The sequence below is a fragment of the Carya illinoinensis genome, chromosome 5 (assembly GCF_018687715.1).
Source record: "Carya illinoinensis cultivar Pawnee chromosome 5, C.illinoinensisPawnee_v1, whole genome shotgun sequence".
In the NCBI taxonomy this organism is placed as follows: Eukaryota; Viridiplantae; Streptophyta; class Magnoliopsida; order Fagales; family Juglandaceae; genus Carya; species Carya illinoinensis.
In genome coordinates, this window is record NC_056756.1 from 14,515,740 (window position 1) to 14,528,576 (window position 12,837).

Consider the following 12,837-nt stretch of genomic DNA (forward strand, 5'->3'; position numbering starts at 1 on the left):
TTACTGTCATCCATGCATCATTAGCCTGTGTGGAAGTTTTTCGTTAACTTGCTGAGATTTGTAATCAAATCTCACTGTAGTAGTCCCAACTACCATTCCCCCCGAATGGTAGATCTTGTTACAGGACCTGAAGGAGAATCAGGAGCTGATCAACTAGACACATTTGATTAAGCGACGGTGCGACGTTAATGTTAATATAGTAGTTAACGTAAATTACTACTTATACAATGGAGTTGCATCTTTAGTACTTTTTGGATCATAACCATTTTGGACTAGTGTTGTGATCTATTTAATGGGTCTTTATGTATGAAGTATGTTTTAAGCATTTGGGATATTTTCAATTTGGTGCATAGTATTGCTAACAATTTGAAATTTGAGGGCGTCACAGTGGCAGCAGATGATGACGTTTTAGGATCTTTGTATTGGGAAGTTGTGTATCCTAGGCCAGATTTATCACAACTTGACTTCTGAAAACTCAATGTCTCATCTAATTTTTGTGTTGTTCTTTTTTACTTGCACATCTGAAACTTTTCTAATTCTTTTTCTAGTATAGCCTTTTGATCATTTAATCTTGATACTTCAACACCAGAAATTTTTAATACTTCTGAAAAATTATTTTTCTCATTCTCATAAAAGTAAATCTCTTGTATAGCTTCTTGTTGAGTTTCTTTAATTTGATTACTTCTTCACACACATCATTGTAAGTTTCCTGTAGAGTCAGTTCTTAATCAGCATCAACAAGTGATACATCCGAATCACTATAATCACAACTACTTTCAAATTTTGTTAGTGCAAGTTTAGAAAAATGATTAACACTAATAGAAAAAGCCATAAAAGGTTTTTCACCATCAAATGATGAGTTAGAACTTTCAGAATCTAAACTATCACTAAGTGTGACATTCAACGCTTTTCCTTTATTTTTCTTGAAATTTGGATATTCAATTCTTATATGATCATACCTAGAACATTCATGACACTTTACCTTGTCATTTTTCTCAACTTCTTATTTCTTCCAATTTTTAGATTCGTTTTTTTTTTAACAAAAACGTATTTTCTTCATTTTTGTTTACCACTAGCCTTTTTATTAAATATAAATTTTCTGAACTTCCTCGCAATCAGAGCAATCTTCTCATTATTTAGACTTTCTTCATCAGAAAAATTCTCATGAATTTTTTTTTATAATTTTTAAGGCAATAGACTTACATTTTCTTGCTTGAAGAAGCAAAGATTCATATGTTTGTAAATAACCTACAAGTTCTTCTATCCTTATTGCATCAAGATTTTTACTTTCTTCAATAGCAGTAACTTTGGATTGAAACCTTTCAGGTAAAGATCTTATAATCTTCCTCACAACTCTTAAATTTTCAACATTTTCTCTGAAATTAAACTTGAAATTCACAATGTCATTAAGCTTAATATAAAAGTCATTAAGACTTTCATCTTCCAACATTTTAATATCTTCAAATTTAGAGGTTAGCAATTATAATTTTCAGTATTTCACAATTTTTGTTCTCTCATGAGTAACCTCTAGGATATCTTATGCCTCTTTAGCAATTTTACACATGGAAATTCTTTTAAATTCTTCCAGAGATACAGCAATGAATATAGCATTCAGTCCCTTACTATTCAAATTACAATTGCCAATATCATCTTTTGTCCAAGCATCAATATTTGTTTTAGATTTGATCCATCATCGTACAACAGAATATCACACTCTTTTATCCAAAGACTTGAGTAAATCTCTCATACAAACTTTTCAATAAGCATAGTTTTTCTCATCGAAGTGTGGTGGAACATATAATGACGTCGACATGATTTGTAAGGGCACGTATCACACTCGAATGAGTGAATCTCGTTCTTATGCTAATTGAAATTTCCAATGTACTCTTATAAAAACACGAAATTGTCTATCTATTTCCATGAACAAATTGGTTAGATATCAATGTTATGATTATTAAATGAATCAAATACTTAAAAAAAATAAACAAACTTGTATAACACAATGATTGATTACGAAATGAAACCCTTTAAAAAACTCTTTAAAGGTAAAACCTTAAGGGGTAGCCAAATTCAGAAAAGTCAATCTTATTATTTAAAAAATTAATTACAAATAATTCTCAATTACAAAACCTTTGTAACTTGACTCTCTTACTTGTCTAGACAAATGACCCATTTGTTTTCTACCGCAGTAGCAGCTAGAACCTATGGTGATTTTCAAATTATTGACTTCCCTCTTGGAACTCCAGTGGTTGAAATTCAATCAATGATCATTCATACTTGAAACACGATCACACTCAAAGAGAGATCACAAATATGAAAATTCACTAAAAACTTTTCTCACAAAAATATGACTAGAAAGTACTCTAAAAAATATGTAGATCTGAATCTTTACGTATCCTAACCAATATGATCTTTTAAATAAACAATTTAAAAATAGTTCTAGTTGAAATAGGATTCTGCTAACAGATAGAATCTGTTGTGAGAACGTCTCCTGACGAATTGCTGACATTTCACAATAACTCCCTTTTGCAGTGACTGATTTCTGTTCAGGATAAATGCAGATCCTCATGGACTCAATTTTTACCTAAATGACTTATCTAAACGAGTTCTAAGACTTCTAAATAAATTCAATGTTGTTTAGAGATAAAGTTGATAATTATTTTACATTTATCCAAAAATTATAAATATAATGATAAGATAAACCTTATCATTTAGTCATCTAATCCTAACCAAAATTTTTCTTTACACTTATAGATCAGAAAAATTTAACAAATTGAAGAATGAAACCACGGGCCACGACTGCAATCATGGGTCATACAAATTTGTGCACAAATCTTCAAAGATATGTGGCAGTGGCTCATTATCCTTGACTTCCCTCTCTTTTCTCTAATTCACCCTCTTCCATTCATCGTCACTTCCTCCTCTAAGCTGATAGAGATGAGAGAAATAAGAGAAGAGAGAAAAAATGTGATATTTATATGTAAGGTTTTGTAACCCTACATGTATGAAACAAGGAAGTTTCGATGTGCTATAAATATTATATATATATATATATATGTGTGTGTGTGTACACGCACATGCGCAACGTTTGGATGGGCGAGCCTGGGCCTAACTCGAGCCTTGTCCCTACATGGCTTCACCATGCGCGCAACTTGTAGCTGATGGGTGGGGTGCAGATGGGGGAGCGGGTAGACGGATTGCCGCCTACTCATAATTTAACTTAATTGAATGTATCAATTTTCGAAATAAAAAAAAAAAAAATCTTATTACATATTAAATATGAAATATAGAATGTGTCAATCCCTATATTATCGTCAATTTATATCTCTCTAACTATTATATCATAAAAAATATTACTTGATTATCGAAAACTTATCAATAAGAAGATTCTCTTGATGTGTCACCACCATATAGGGCCATATAATTTATTAAAATATACATATAGAGAGAGAATTTAAGGATTAAGTCTTATTTTTTTTATGTTTTCAAACTTCCTTTTATTTTGAATATATATTTTTTATATTTTTAATAAACTACAGAAGATGGCCTCAGTTAAGAGATATGAGCAAGATCAACTTGAGATGGCCGATTACTATTTACTCCTATCATAAGTTTTCGAAAAAAAGAAGAAAGGATTCTATCATACACCGATGGACAGACAAGGGCAACGGCAACTGAGAACCTCCGCGAATGGTAACTGGAGGGTACCTTTCAGAAAGAGACAGGACATTTGTCGGTCTCGGGTTTGCCACAAGAAAATATCTTCTTCCCGATACACCATCCTTGTCTCGGCAGATACATTACAAGGCGCGCAGAGCAGAGCAGAGCACCGCATTACCACAACCGCGCATTGCTTGTGCTCCTTCAATCCGGTACACCCACAAAGATGCTCGCCCTCCCCCCCATCTCCGCACTGGCACCACGCCCAAAGCACGCCAAGCGCAGAGCCCCAAAGTGTCCCGGAGTCTACTCCACCCTAGCTGGGTTCCCTTCGTTCCTCCCCAAAGAAATCGAAAATATCAAAGACCCATTTGCTCGTACGTTCGCCACCAGGATTGAGAGGCTCCCCGTATCTGTAATCCTCACTCACTTTGGCTGTCCTTCTGCTTTTGAAAATTCAGGGACTAATTCGCTTGATATCTTTGCGAATGCAATGTGGCTGCCGATAATTTCAGGTGAGCTTCTCGGATAATTGTATAATGAGTAGTTGCGTGAGGCCATTGATACGGAGCAAGACAAGTCCAGTGGTTCTTCTACATGGTTTTGACAGGTCTTATAGCATTACCGTTTTCAATGATTTGATTGCTTAATTTGTCTTTTGGGTTCAACACTACATCTATTTTTTCAGCTCCTGTTTAGAATGGAGATACACGCATCCATTGCTCGAAGAAGCTGGTTTGGAGGCTTGGGCCGTGGACATTCTTGGTTGGGGCTTCTCTGATTTGGGTTTGTTTGAATGCTAGTCTTCATCTCTTGGGGGGATTGAGAAATACGGCTTAGTAACAAACTTCTTCTGAGTTTTATAAAGAGTTATTATACTCTTTTTATTAGGCCTTTTAAAAGAGAAGTGAGTATTTCTATATGATATCAGAGTATGCTAATTTATAATCGATGATGGGCTCCTGTGATGCCCCACGATGATAGTACCAAAAATATCGGTCTACACGTAAGGAAACGCATTGAGAAGTTCTACCCGACTTAAGAATAAACTTATTCTGAACTTTATAAATAGTTACCATACTGCTCTTGTTAGGCATTTTAAGGGAAGAAATGAGCGTTGGATTGTTCTTATGCTCCTTTGCTAACTTGTAATGACTTTCTTCGTTTTGTATTTTCATGCATGTCAGAAAGGCTTCCACGTTGTGATGTGACATCCAAGCGCGAACACTTCTATCAGGTTTTAGTTCACGGTTTTCTTTAGATGTCATATATTTCTCTACATATTTTATATATTTTAATATTATTTATTGTTATTTTTTTATTTTTTATTCTTGTTAAACTAATTGAGTTGTTTTATTTGTTATCCATATACAGCTTATTTATTATAAGAAAAATGAGAAAAAAAATTAAAATAAGTATGATGTGTGGTGAGTTGGTATGATAATATAAATAGAATTATTCTTTCTTTAATCCTTGGTTTGTGTCTAAGAAATCATCATATTGGATTTGTCTCTTCTCGAGAACAGCTTTGGAACTTCTATATCAAAAAGCCAATGATATTGGTTGGACCAAGCCTAGGTGCTGCAGTTGCAATCGACTTTGCAGTCAATCATCCAGAAGCTGTGAGTACATTAGATGATTGAACTTATGATCATAACGCATCAATCTATTTAGTGAGAGAGCTTTGTAAGAAGTTGCTATACTCGGTGCCTCTAACATTCCATGAAAGATCATTATTTCAAGTTCATCTTTCTTCCAGGTTGAAAAGCTGATTTTAATTGACGCAAGTGTATATGCAGAAGGCACAGGAAGTCTGGCAGATTTACCCAGAGTAGTAGCATATGCCGGGGTGAGTCTTGAACCTTAACTTCAGGCTACTAACAAGTCTAAATTATTTCCTTTATCAAAATTTATTTAAGGCAGCCACGATCCATATACATCATAATATGTTTGCTCATAGCTGAAGTTTAATCTATGTTATAACGTTTAATTAATGATTTTCCTTTGTATCAGTGATGTCTTGAATTGAATTATATATCCTTTATACAGCATTTGGTCTTTGTTGCCCATAACCTAACACCTTAATGACTTTCCCTAGTATTGCCACTATGCATCAACATCCGCTATGCTTAGTCAGCCTTGATCCTTTTGGCTGCAGTCCTGATGCGCTCTTTGGCCGCTAACACAACACACCCGTTAACCCCCACTCCCACCCCAACAAAAACATTTATCCCTTTTTTTCCTGGAGGCAGGACAAGATATTCAATTATCTGTACTCACGGCAAACAAAGAATTTGGACACCTTTTCCTGCAACAGAATATTTCTCTTCTATTCTACCTTTTAGCAATGACTGTGGGTACTCTATTTTGGACCAGGTATATTTATTGAAGAGTATCCCAGTGCGGTTATACGCAAATTTTTTGACCTTCACTGGCATTTCATTTAGTACCAGCTTAGATTGGACTAATGTGAGTATTTCCTCTCAAACAACATATTTCTCTCTAATTGAAAGAGGAAAAATTAAAATATCTATCATCTTGCTGGTTTTTTAACAAATGCATGGGGATGATGTGGGGGTGAACTTGAACTCTAAAGATGTTCTTATTATCTTTTCTAGGTAGGCCGGCTGCATTGTCTATTGCCTTGGTGGGAAGATGCAACTGTGGATTTTATGATCAGTGGGGGTTACAACGTTAGTTCACAGATAAAACAGGTATATGTGAAATTGTTTTGCCACTTAATTCAACCAGTGTTAGTGTCCTTCAGTTCTGGATATAGAATGGAGCCCTTGCCAGAGGATGATGGAGTAGGAATAACACTTAGAACAGGGGAAAAAATCAATTTGCATATCAACAGAATCTCTTTTGTGCACATGAAGGAGAACATATCATGTGCTTGTTCATGAATAGGAGAACTTTCAATTCAGGAGCTCATATATCCTTAATTTATTTATTTTCTCAAAAAAAATATCCTTAATTTATTTTGAGACATTTAATGCGGAATGCGTGTTAAAAGCAATTTTTTTGCTTCTTTGAGTTTTATGGCTTCTTTTTTATAGCACTGAAAAGGATCCCAATAGGAGTTTTTCTACAGAAATGTGTGGGAATTAGAATTATCCAAAAGATTTACTTGCATCCAGTGTATGACTGAGAGAGAGATTTGGGGGGGGGGGGGGGGGGGGGGGCGCAGAGACTGAAGGAATGGATCCCAATAGGAGTTTTTCTACAGAAATGTGTGGGAATTAGAATTATCCAAAAGATTACTTACAGCCAGTGTGTCTGTGTGAGTGACACTGAAAAGAGAAAGAGAAAAAGGGGGGGGGGGGGGGGGGGGGGGGGGGGGGGAGGAAGGGGACAGGGACCGAAGGAATGGATCCCGATAGTGGGAATTAAGGTGCTGTAAGCTCTTTTTACTTATCTGGAAAAAAAAAAGGTGCTGTAGGTTCCAGCCGAGGAAGATTTATAGGCATAGAACTTTGAGTTTCTCTTTTTATAATAATATCATCTCAAGTAAATGCCAAGAAGCTTTATACTCCCTTAAAACCTTATTTCTCGACTTTGTTTAACAGGTAAATCAGAAGACACTTATCATATGGGGTGAGAATGACCGGATCATTAGCAACAAACTTGCAGTGGTTAGTAAATTTTATGGATAAAGTATAGAATGCAACAGAAAGTAAGAACAAAAATGTTTGAAGGCATTCCAAACACACACAGTGCCTGTCCACATTTTTTGGGCTCATCTTTAATGACCTTTCTAGATTTTGACCATTTCTTGATTCAGTTTGAATAACTGACTTATTTGGATATTTTATTCGTTATTCAGAGACTGCACTGTGAACTCCCTAATGCAATTATAAGGCAATTACCAGAATGTGGCCACCTTCCTCATGTGGAAAAGCCAAACTCAGTTGCAAAACTGATTCTAGAATATGTTCAGGAAGATTGCTATAAAGAGATGGAATGTGGTCGTTCGCCAACATTGAAGCTTCACTCTCAGTCTCTGCATAAATGACATAGAGATGACTACGTTGTACACCAGATTCAAGATTTGGTAATGTGATTCTGGAACGAGCTAATTAATTTAAGGGCCATTTGGTAGAGTTTTTGGATGGACGAAATCTTGATTTAGTGTGCTATATCTGCATTGTCTCGTTTTACTTACCAAAATAAAAAGGGAAAAATCTGTTTCATAATTGTAAATTTCTTGCTTTTGTTTCTAGAAATTGAAGAGAATGTTTAATTGAAGCACAAACCTGCTTGCTTTGGCCCCTGAACTTCACATGTCTAGTCAAATTATTAGAAGAGCAGTAATAGTTAAGACAAATACTGCTGTTGTCGTTGTTATAAATTAATTTTCGGAGTAATTTGAAGGGAATTCGTTACCTTTTATGAACAGCAGGGTCTTCACAAAAATAGGTCCTGCTAGCATTAATAACTCTAGAGTCAGCATTGGTGATCTACTCGATGGTTTCTATGCTTGTCCGATGAAGCTGGACCACTACTCGTCACACCAGGCCCAAAGTAATGCGCGCACACGGCACACATACATTAATAACTCGTCCCTCTTTTTTCCAAACTCTCTCTCTCTCTCTCTCTCTCTCTCTATATATATATATATATATATATATTTATCTATGGTTGTAAAGTCATTTACAATCTTAGGTAAAGTGAATAAATTTAAAATTCACGCGAATGAATTATTATTTTTAATTGTGCATCACTTTTTTTTTTTTAAATGTGTAAGAACTGATGGATATGAAGAGAAGTGTGTAAGAACTAATGGATAAGATGAGAAGTATGAATGTAGTTGTCAATCATGTTTATCGGCAAGCCAATGTTCCAGAAGATTTTTTGGCTAGACCGGGTTCGGAGGGATGCACTAACTGCTGGGAATATTTTTCTGATTTACCATGGAAACTTCGTGGTCTACTGAAGACGCGTAAAGCTGGATTGCCATATCTTCGTAAAGGATAATCTGCCATGTTGTTGGTCTGTGTTGATACTCTGTTTTTTCTGGGCGTTGGGTTTGTGTCTTGCAGCTGGGAGTTATTTGTTTGGTTTGTTTGTTTATTCTTTAGAGCTTTGTATAGTTTCACTTTGATTATTTCTTTAAGAATATTGGTCTTGTAACTACAGTTTTCCTTCGCCACACGGAAGGGAATTTGAATAAACTCAGGAGGTTCCGTCCTCCTTCAAAAACAAAAAAAAACAACCTAAGATTATATCTAAGCATTACTCTATTTTTTATAGTAAAACAATTCTATATTTTAAAATATACAAGTTTCATCCTCACAACTTTTGATAGAAAATGGTATCCATATAAAAAAAAAAAGAATTTTACTACATATAAACAACTTCGCGTACTAATCTACGTATAAGTCTCAAATCCACACATCTCATATAGACCTTTTATTAAAAAAAGTGAGTCCCACTATGAAAAAGTCTAAAAAACCTACTTTCCTCGATGAGATTCACATTTTTACAAAAAAACTTATGTAAAACTTTATATATTTAGAATTTGTACTAACATTACTTGGCATTACTCAAATTTGTAATATGATATGGTCTGCCTGAAAGTAAGACGGGTACATAAAAGATTTTACACCACTCAATTGTTGCTTGACACGTATGAGTTTTATTAAATGTAAACTAAAATTGGCTGTAGGAAAAAAAAAATCGAATTACAAGGGTTTCTCTCCCCTCACCAGCCTTTCTCACTCTCTTCCCTCCCCCTCATCTGTGTATCTCGTTTTAACTCTCTCTCTCTCTCTCTCTGTGTCTCACCTCTAAACCTAAAGGTCTAATTTTCAATCCCGATTCTTAGAGAGAGAAAAGAAAGGGCGAGGTGGGCTGGAGATGAGACTTGAGAGAGGTTGAAGGAGGAAGAAAACGAAAAGGAGTGGGAGGGATTAGGTAAAATTCTAGAGTCCACCCATCGCAATCCATATAAATTTTATCAAGTGTTCTATTTTGTATAAACTTCTAATTTACATCATTACCGATTTGAAGCTTTTTCCATACGGATAGATTCAACTTATAATCTTACGGCAGAACTCTCAGGTGTCAACCAAACAGGCTGGTAGGTTGTTCACAAGTTCCTCTCAAGCTCCAAATACAGTCAGATATATAAATGATACGCACCATGATTATCATTTTTTTATTAAATTTAGATGGGTGTGCACGTAAAACTCAATTATTCTGCGCTGATTCTGACACTTGTCCAAGTGAACTGAACGGCCCAGATTGCACATCACTTAACCAAAGCCGACACCTCCTACTTCTCTCGTTTAAAACAACCAAATGGTCAAAAAGCAAAACCACAAAAGTGTTCAAAGTAAGATGATCCAAATTGCTCAAAATTAACAGTAACAGTAACAGTGAATAGTCTGAAAGGAACTTACTACATAGATGGGGGGGTAATAAATTTTTTTAAAACAATATAATATACTACTTCTCTCTAGATATACATAAAACAAAAAATGGAAAAAACTAAAAAGAAGAGATTAGGTTCTACCCCCAATAGCAGTCACATCACTCAAAAAAAGGAATCGAATTCCCCAACTTTTTCCACATAGAAGACACCCAAAAAATAAAAAAACTTAGTGGGGGTTTTGCCTCTATATGATAACCAACGCACCCAAATTACATCATCTCTACCATCCCTCCTGTCGTTGCAACATTTTAATCCACACATCAACCCCACTAAATTATACCCCTCCCCTCCTCCTCCTGTGACTTGTTATGTTTTCAACTTCAGTTCCACAGCAATACTGACAAGAATGTCAGACCAAGGGAGAAGAAAAGTAGATTAGTGCCACTTTGGAGAGCCACACCTTCATTGTCATTGATGCCGGTGGTGGTGCTACTTCCTGTGGGGCTAATTCCTGTGCCATACACCGTAGGAGTGATGCCTGTGGTTGGAGACGTGGGCGTGGTGGTTGATGGCGTGGTGGTTGAGGGCGTGGTGGTCGAGGGAGGCGTGGTTGTGGGTGTTGTGCTTGGTGTTGTGCTTGAGGGAGGAGTTGTTGATGGGGTTGTGCTATTACCACCTGCTTGGCTGAATACACCAAAACAGCAAAACACATTGATTAAGCCCAAGATCTGAATTTGTAATGAGAAACAGAAGGAAAAAAAAACTATAAAATATAAAGTACTTATAATATGCAAAAATATTGGAGCCAACTCTACAAATAATACTACTTAAATTTATGCGCGTAGCATGCAGAAGACATATGAAGCTGAGATCTGGGGAATCAGTTGACAAATGTACTCATGAAATATCAACATCGTGACAGCTCACAGGCCAGAGTAGATGCAGGCCCTCACTTGTAAAGAAATCAATGAAAGATACGGAACTCTGAGGTTCAGCATCTGCTTTTCTGAATCACTTTTTGGAATTATTAACCCATCTTGCGTAAGTAATTATTAGTTTAATACTGGCAGCTATTGTTTATGCCAGCAAAACCCAGTTTAGAACTGCCATTTAGTCGTCAACAGTTAGGTATGCGGACAAAAGTGAAGAAAGAATTGACTCTCCAGCTACCCTAAAACCTGGAGAATCATAGAACAGAAAGCAGGGACTCAGGTTTTGCCAGTAGAATTTCCACTACCGAATAAAGTTTGATAAAAAAAATGTTCATCGGGAATGCAATGGAGGTCCCTACATAGAACCATTACAAAGCTTTACATAGAGAAAAAAGCAAGAGAAGAAAGAAAAAGAAAAAGCAAAGGGGATCCGAGCTTAAACCTAGATTCATCAATCCACAAACAATGGGAAAACTTTTCATTTGAAGAAAAAAGCAGAAATTTTTTCTCGAGAGAAAGGGATCGCTGAATAAGAGGCATACCTGGGACTTGCAGGATAAACACAGTTGGCAGAAGCTCCAGCTGTGAATCGCCCAAAATAGATTGAAATCAGTAAAAGTATTTACCAGAGGATTGCAGGCCGAGTGTGTGAGAAAGGGGCTTACTGGGGGCAGTTTGACTAGTGGTGGCAGCGCCTGAGAAATCACAGCTCCCTTGGGCTTGATTCTTCCTTTGGAAATAGCTGTTTACAGCATAGTCACAGTGACTCTTTACAGTGTTAGGATTGTAACAGGCACCATTTTGATTGATGGGGCTACAGTCAGCTCCAGCTCCACAAGCATAATCCAGTGCCTTTTGAAGGGCTTGTGTATTCCCGTCTTTGCACACGCAGTATGTAGCACCTGCAGAAGAAAATGAAAATATATAAATAATTTTTTTTTTTTTAAAAGGATCGGTCAGTTCATAGAACTCGCCACTCCCACCCCCCAGAGGAAGGAAAAAGGAAGTTATATAAAAAAAGATGAACAATAAATCGAGGAAAACAACTGTAGATACTCTCCAGCTCTATCTTGGCCATATGAGCAAAGAAAAGGTGTTCTCATATATAAGGCTTTCACCAGATATATAGTTAGAGCGAATAACAGGATAAAACCATCGCAAAATATGATGCACATCCATCCCAGAAATCATGAGTTATAATAAAGATATACCTTTACAAACATAAGGATGGGAAACAGGGAAACAGGAAAAAATACCCAAAAATCCAGCTACTTACTTGAATGGCCAGTAAAGGCCAGGAAAAGCACCAGATATACAAGAACAGCCATGGTTGATGCAAGATTGCAGTTGACAATTATACGAGAAAATAACTATCCTTTATGGGAATTGTTAGGCTCGAAATCGAGAGAGAGAGAGAGCTGAGGTTGTGGGTAGTGGAGATTTCTAATTTTCTAGAGAAGAAGGGGGCAGAGGCGGTGGGGAGTAAAGTACTAAAGTGAATAGCGAGTGGCTGTATTTGATAACCCTTTTATGTTTTCACGTCACAATTTTTTTATTTGTATTTGATAACCCTTTTATGTTTTCACGTCACAATTTTTTTATTTCCAAATAAACTTTTACATATAGAATTAATACCGTTGTGAATTGTGAGATGAACGTGGGATGGTGTGTTTTGGGAAAGTGAGCACGCTGTAGCTTTTTGTCACGTATTTGAGTGTTGGTGTGAGAGCTTTCAAACGGTCATAAACTCATGTGTGGGGTTGATCAACAGCCCATCCTGCCTGGTTCTTAACCAGGTGTTGGTACTCTGTTTTTTGGGGGCCTACCATTGGAGCTCTCTTTTCCGTGTGCCGTCACTGTGAGCTAGCT

The 12,837-nt window shown here is 36.3% G+C and overlaps 2 protein-coding genes across 7 annotated transcripts; one reads left to right on the forward strand and one right to left on the reverse strand.

Annotated features, from left to right (window-relative positions):
* Positions 1–3,626: 3,626 nt before the first annotated feature.
* On the forward strand, positions 3,627–7,915 carry LOC122311625 (uncharacterized hydrolase YugF). Of its 6 annotated transcripts, none has more exons than XM_043126240.1 (10): positions 3,631–4,075; positions 4,176–4,270; positions 4,349–4,425; positions 4,848–4,897; positions 5,187–5,282; positions 5,420–5,509; positions 6,037–6,129; positions 6,279–6,374; positions 7,230–7,295; positions 7,487–7,915. In XM_043126240.1, the coding sequence occupies exons 1-10, from the start codon at positions 3,887–3,889 to the stop codon at positions 7,673–7,675; spliced, it is 1,041 nt and encodes a 346-aa protein (XP_042982174.1). In that variant the 5' UTR covers positions 3,631–3,886; the 3' UTR covers positions 7,676–7,915. The 6 variants fall into 6 exon arrangements, with proteins under 6 accessions (XP_042982175.1, XP_042982178.1, XP_042982173.1 ...); XM_043126238.1 differs by having other exon boundaries at positions 3,634–4,075; positions 4,349–4,446; XM_043126241.1 differs by lacking the exon at positions 4,176–4,270 and having other exon boundaries at positions 3,627–4,175; positions 4,360–4,425.
* Positions 7,916–9,989: 2,074 nt separating this feature from the next.
* On the reverse strand, positions 9,990–12,505 carry LOC122311330 (PLASMODESMATA CALLOSE-BINDING PROTEIN 3-like). The gene is made up of 4 exons (XM_043125864.1): positions 12,245–12,505; positions 11,634–11,870; positions 11,511–11,550; positions 9,990–10,720 (listed from the first exon to the last, which is right to left on the reverse strand). The coding sequence occupies exons 1-4, from the start codon at positions 12,294–12,296 to the stop codon at positions 10,417–10,419; spliced, it is 633 nt and encodes a 210-aa protein (XP_042981798.1). The 5' UTR covers positions 12,297–12,505; the 3' UTR covers positions 9,990–10,416.
* Between the last annotated feature and the right edge of the window lie 332 nt (positions 12,506–12,837).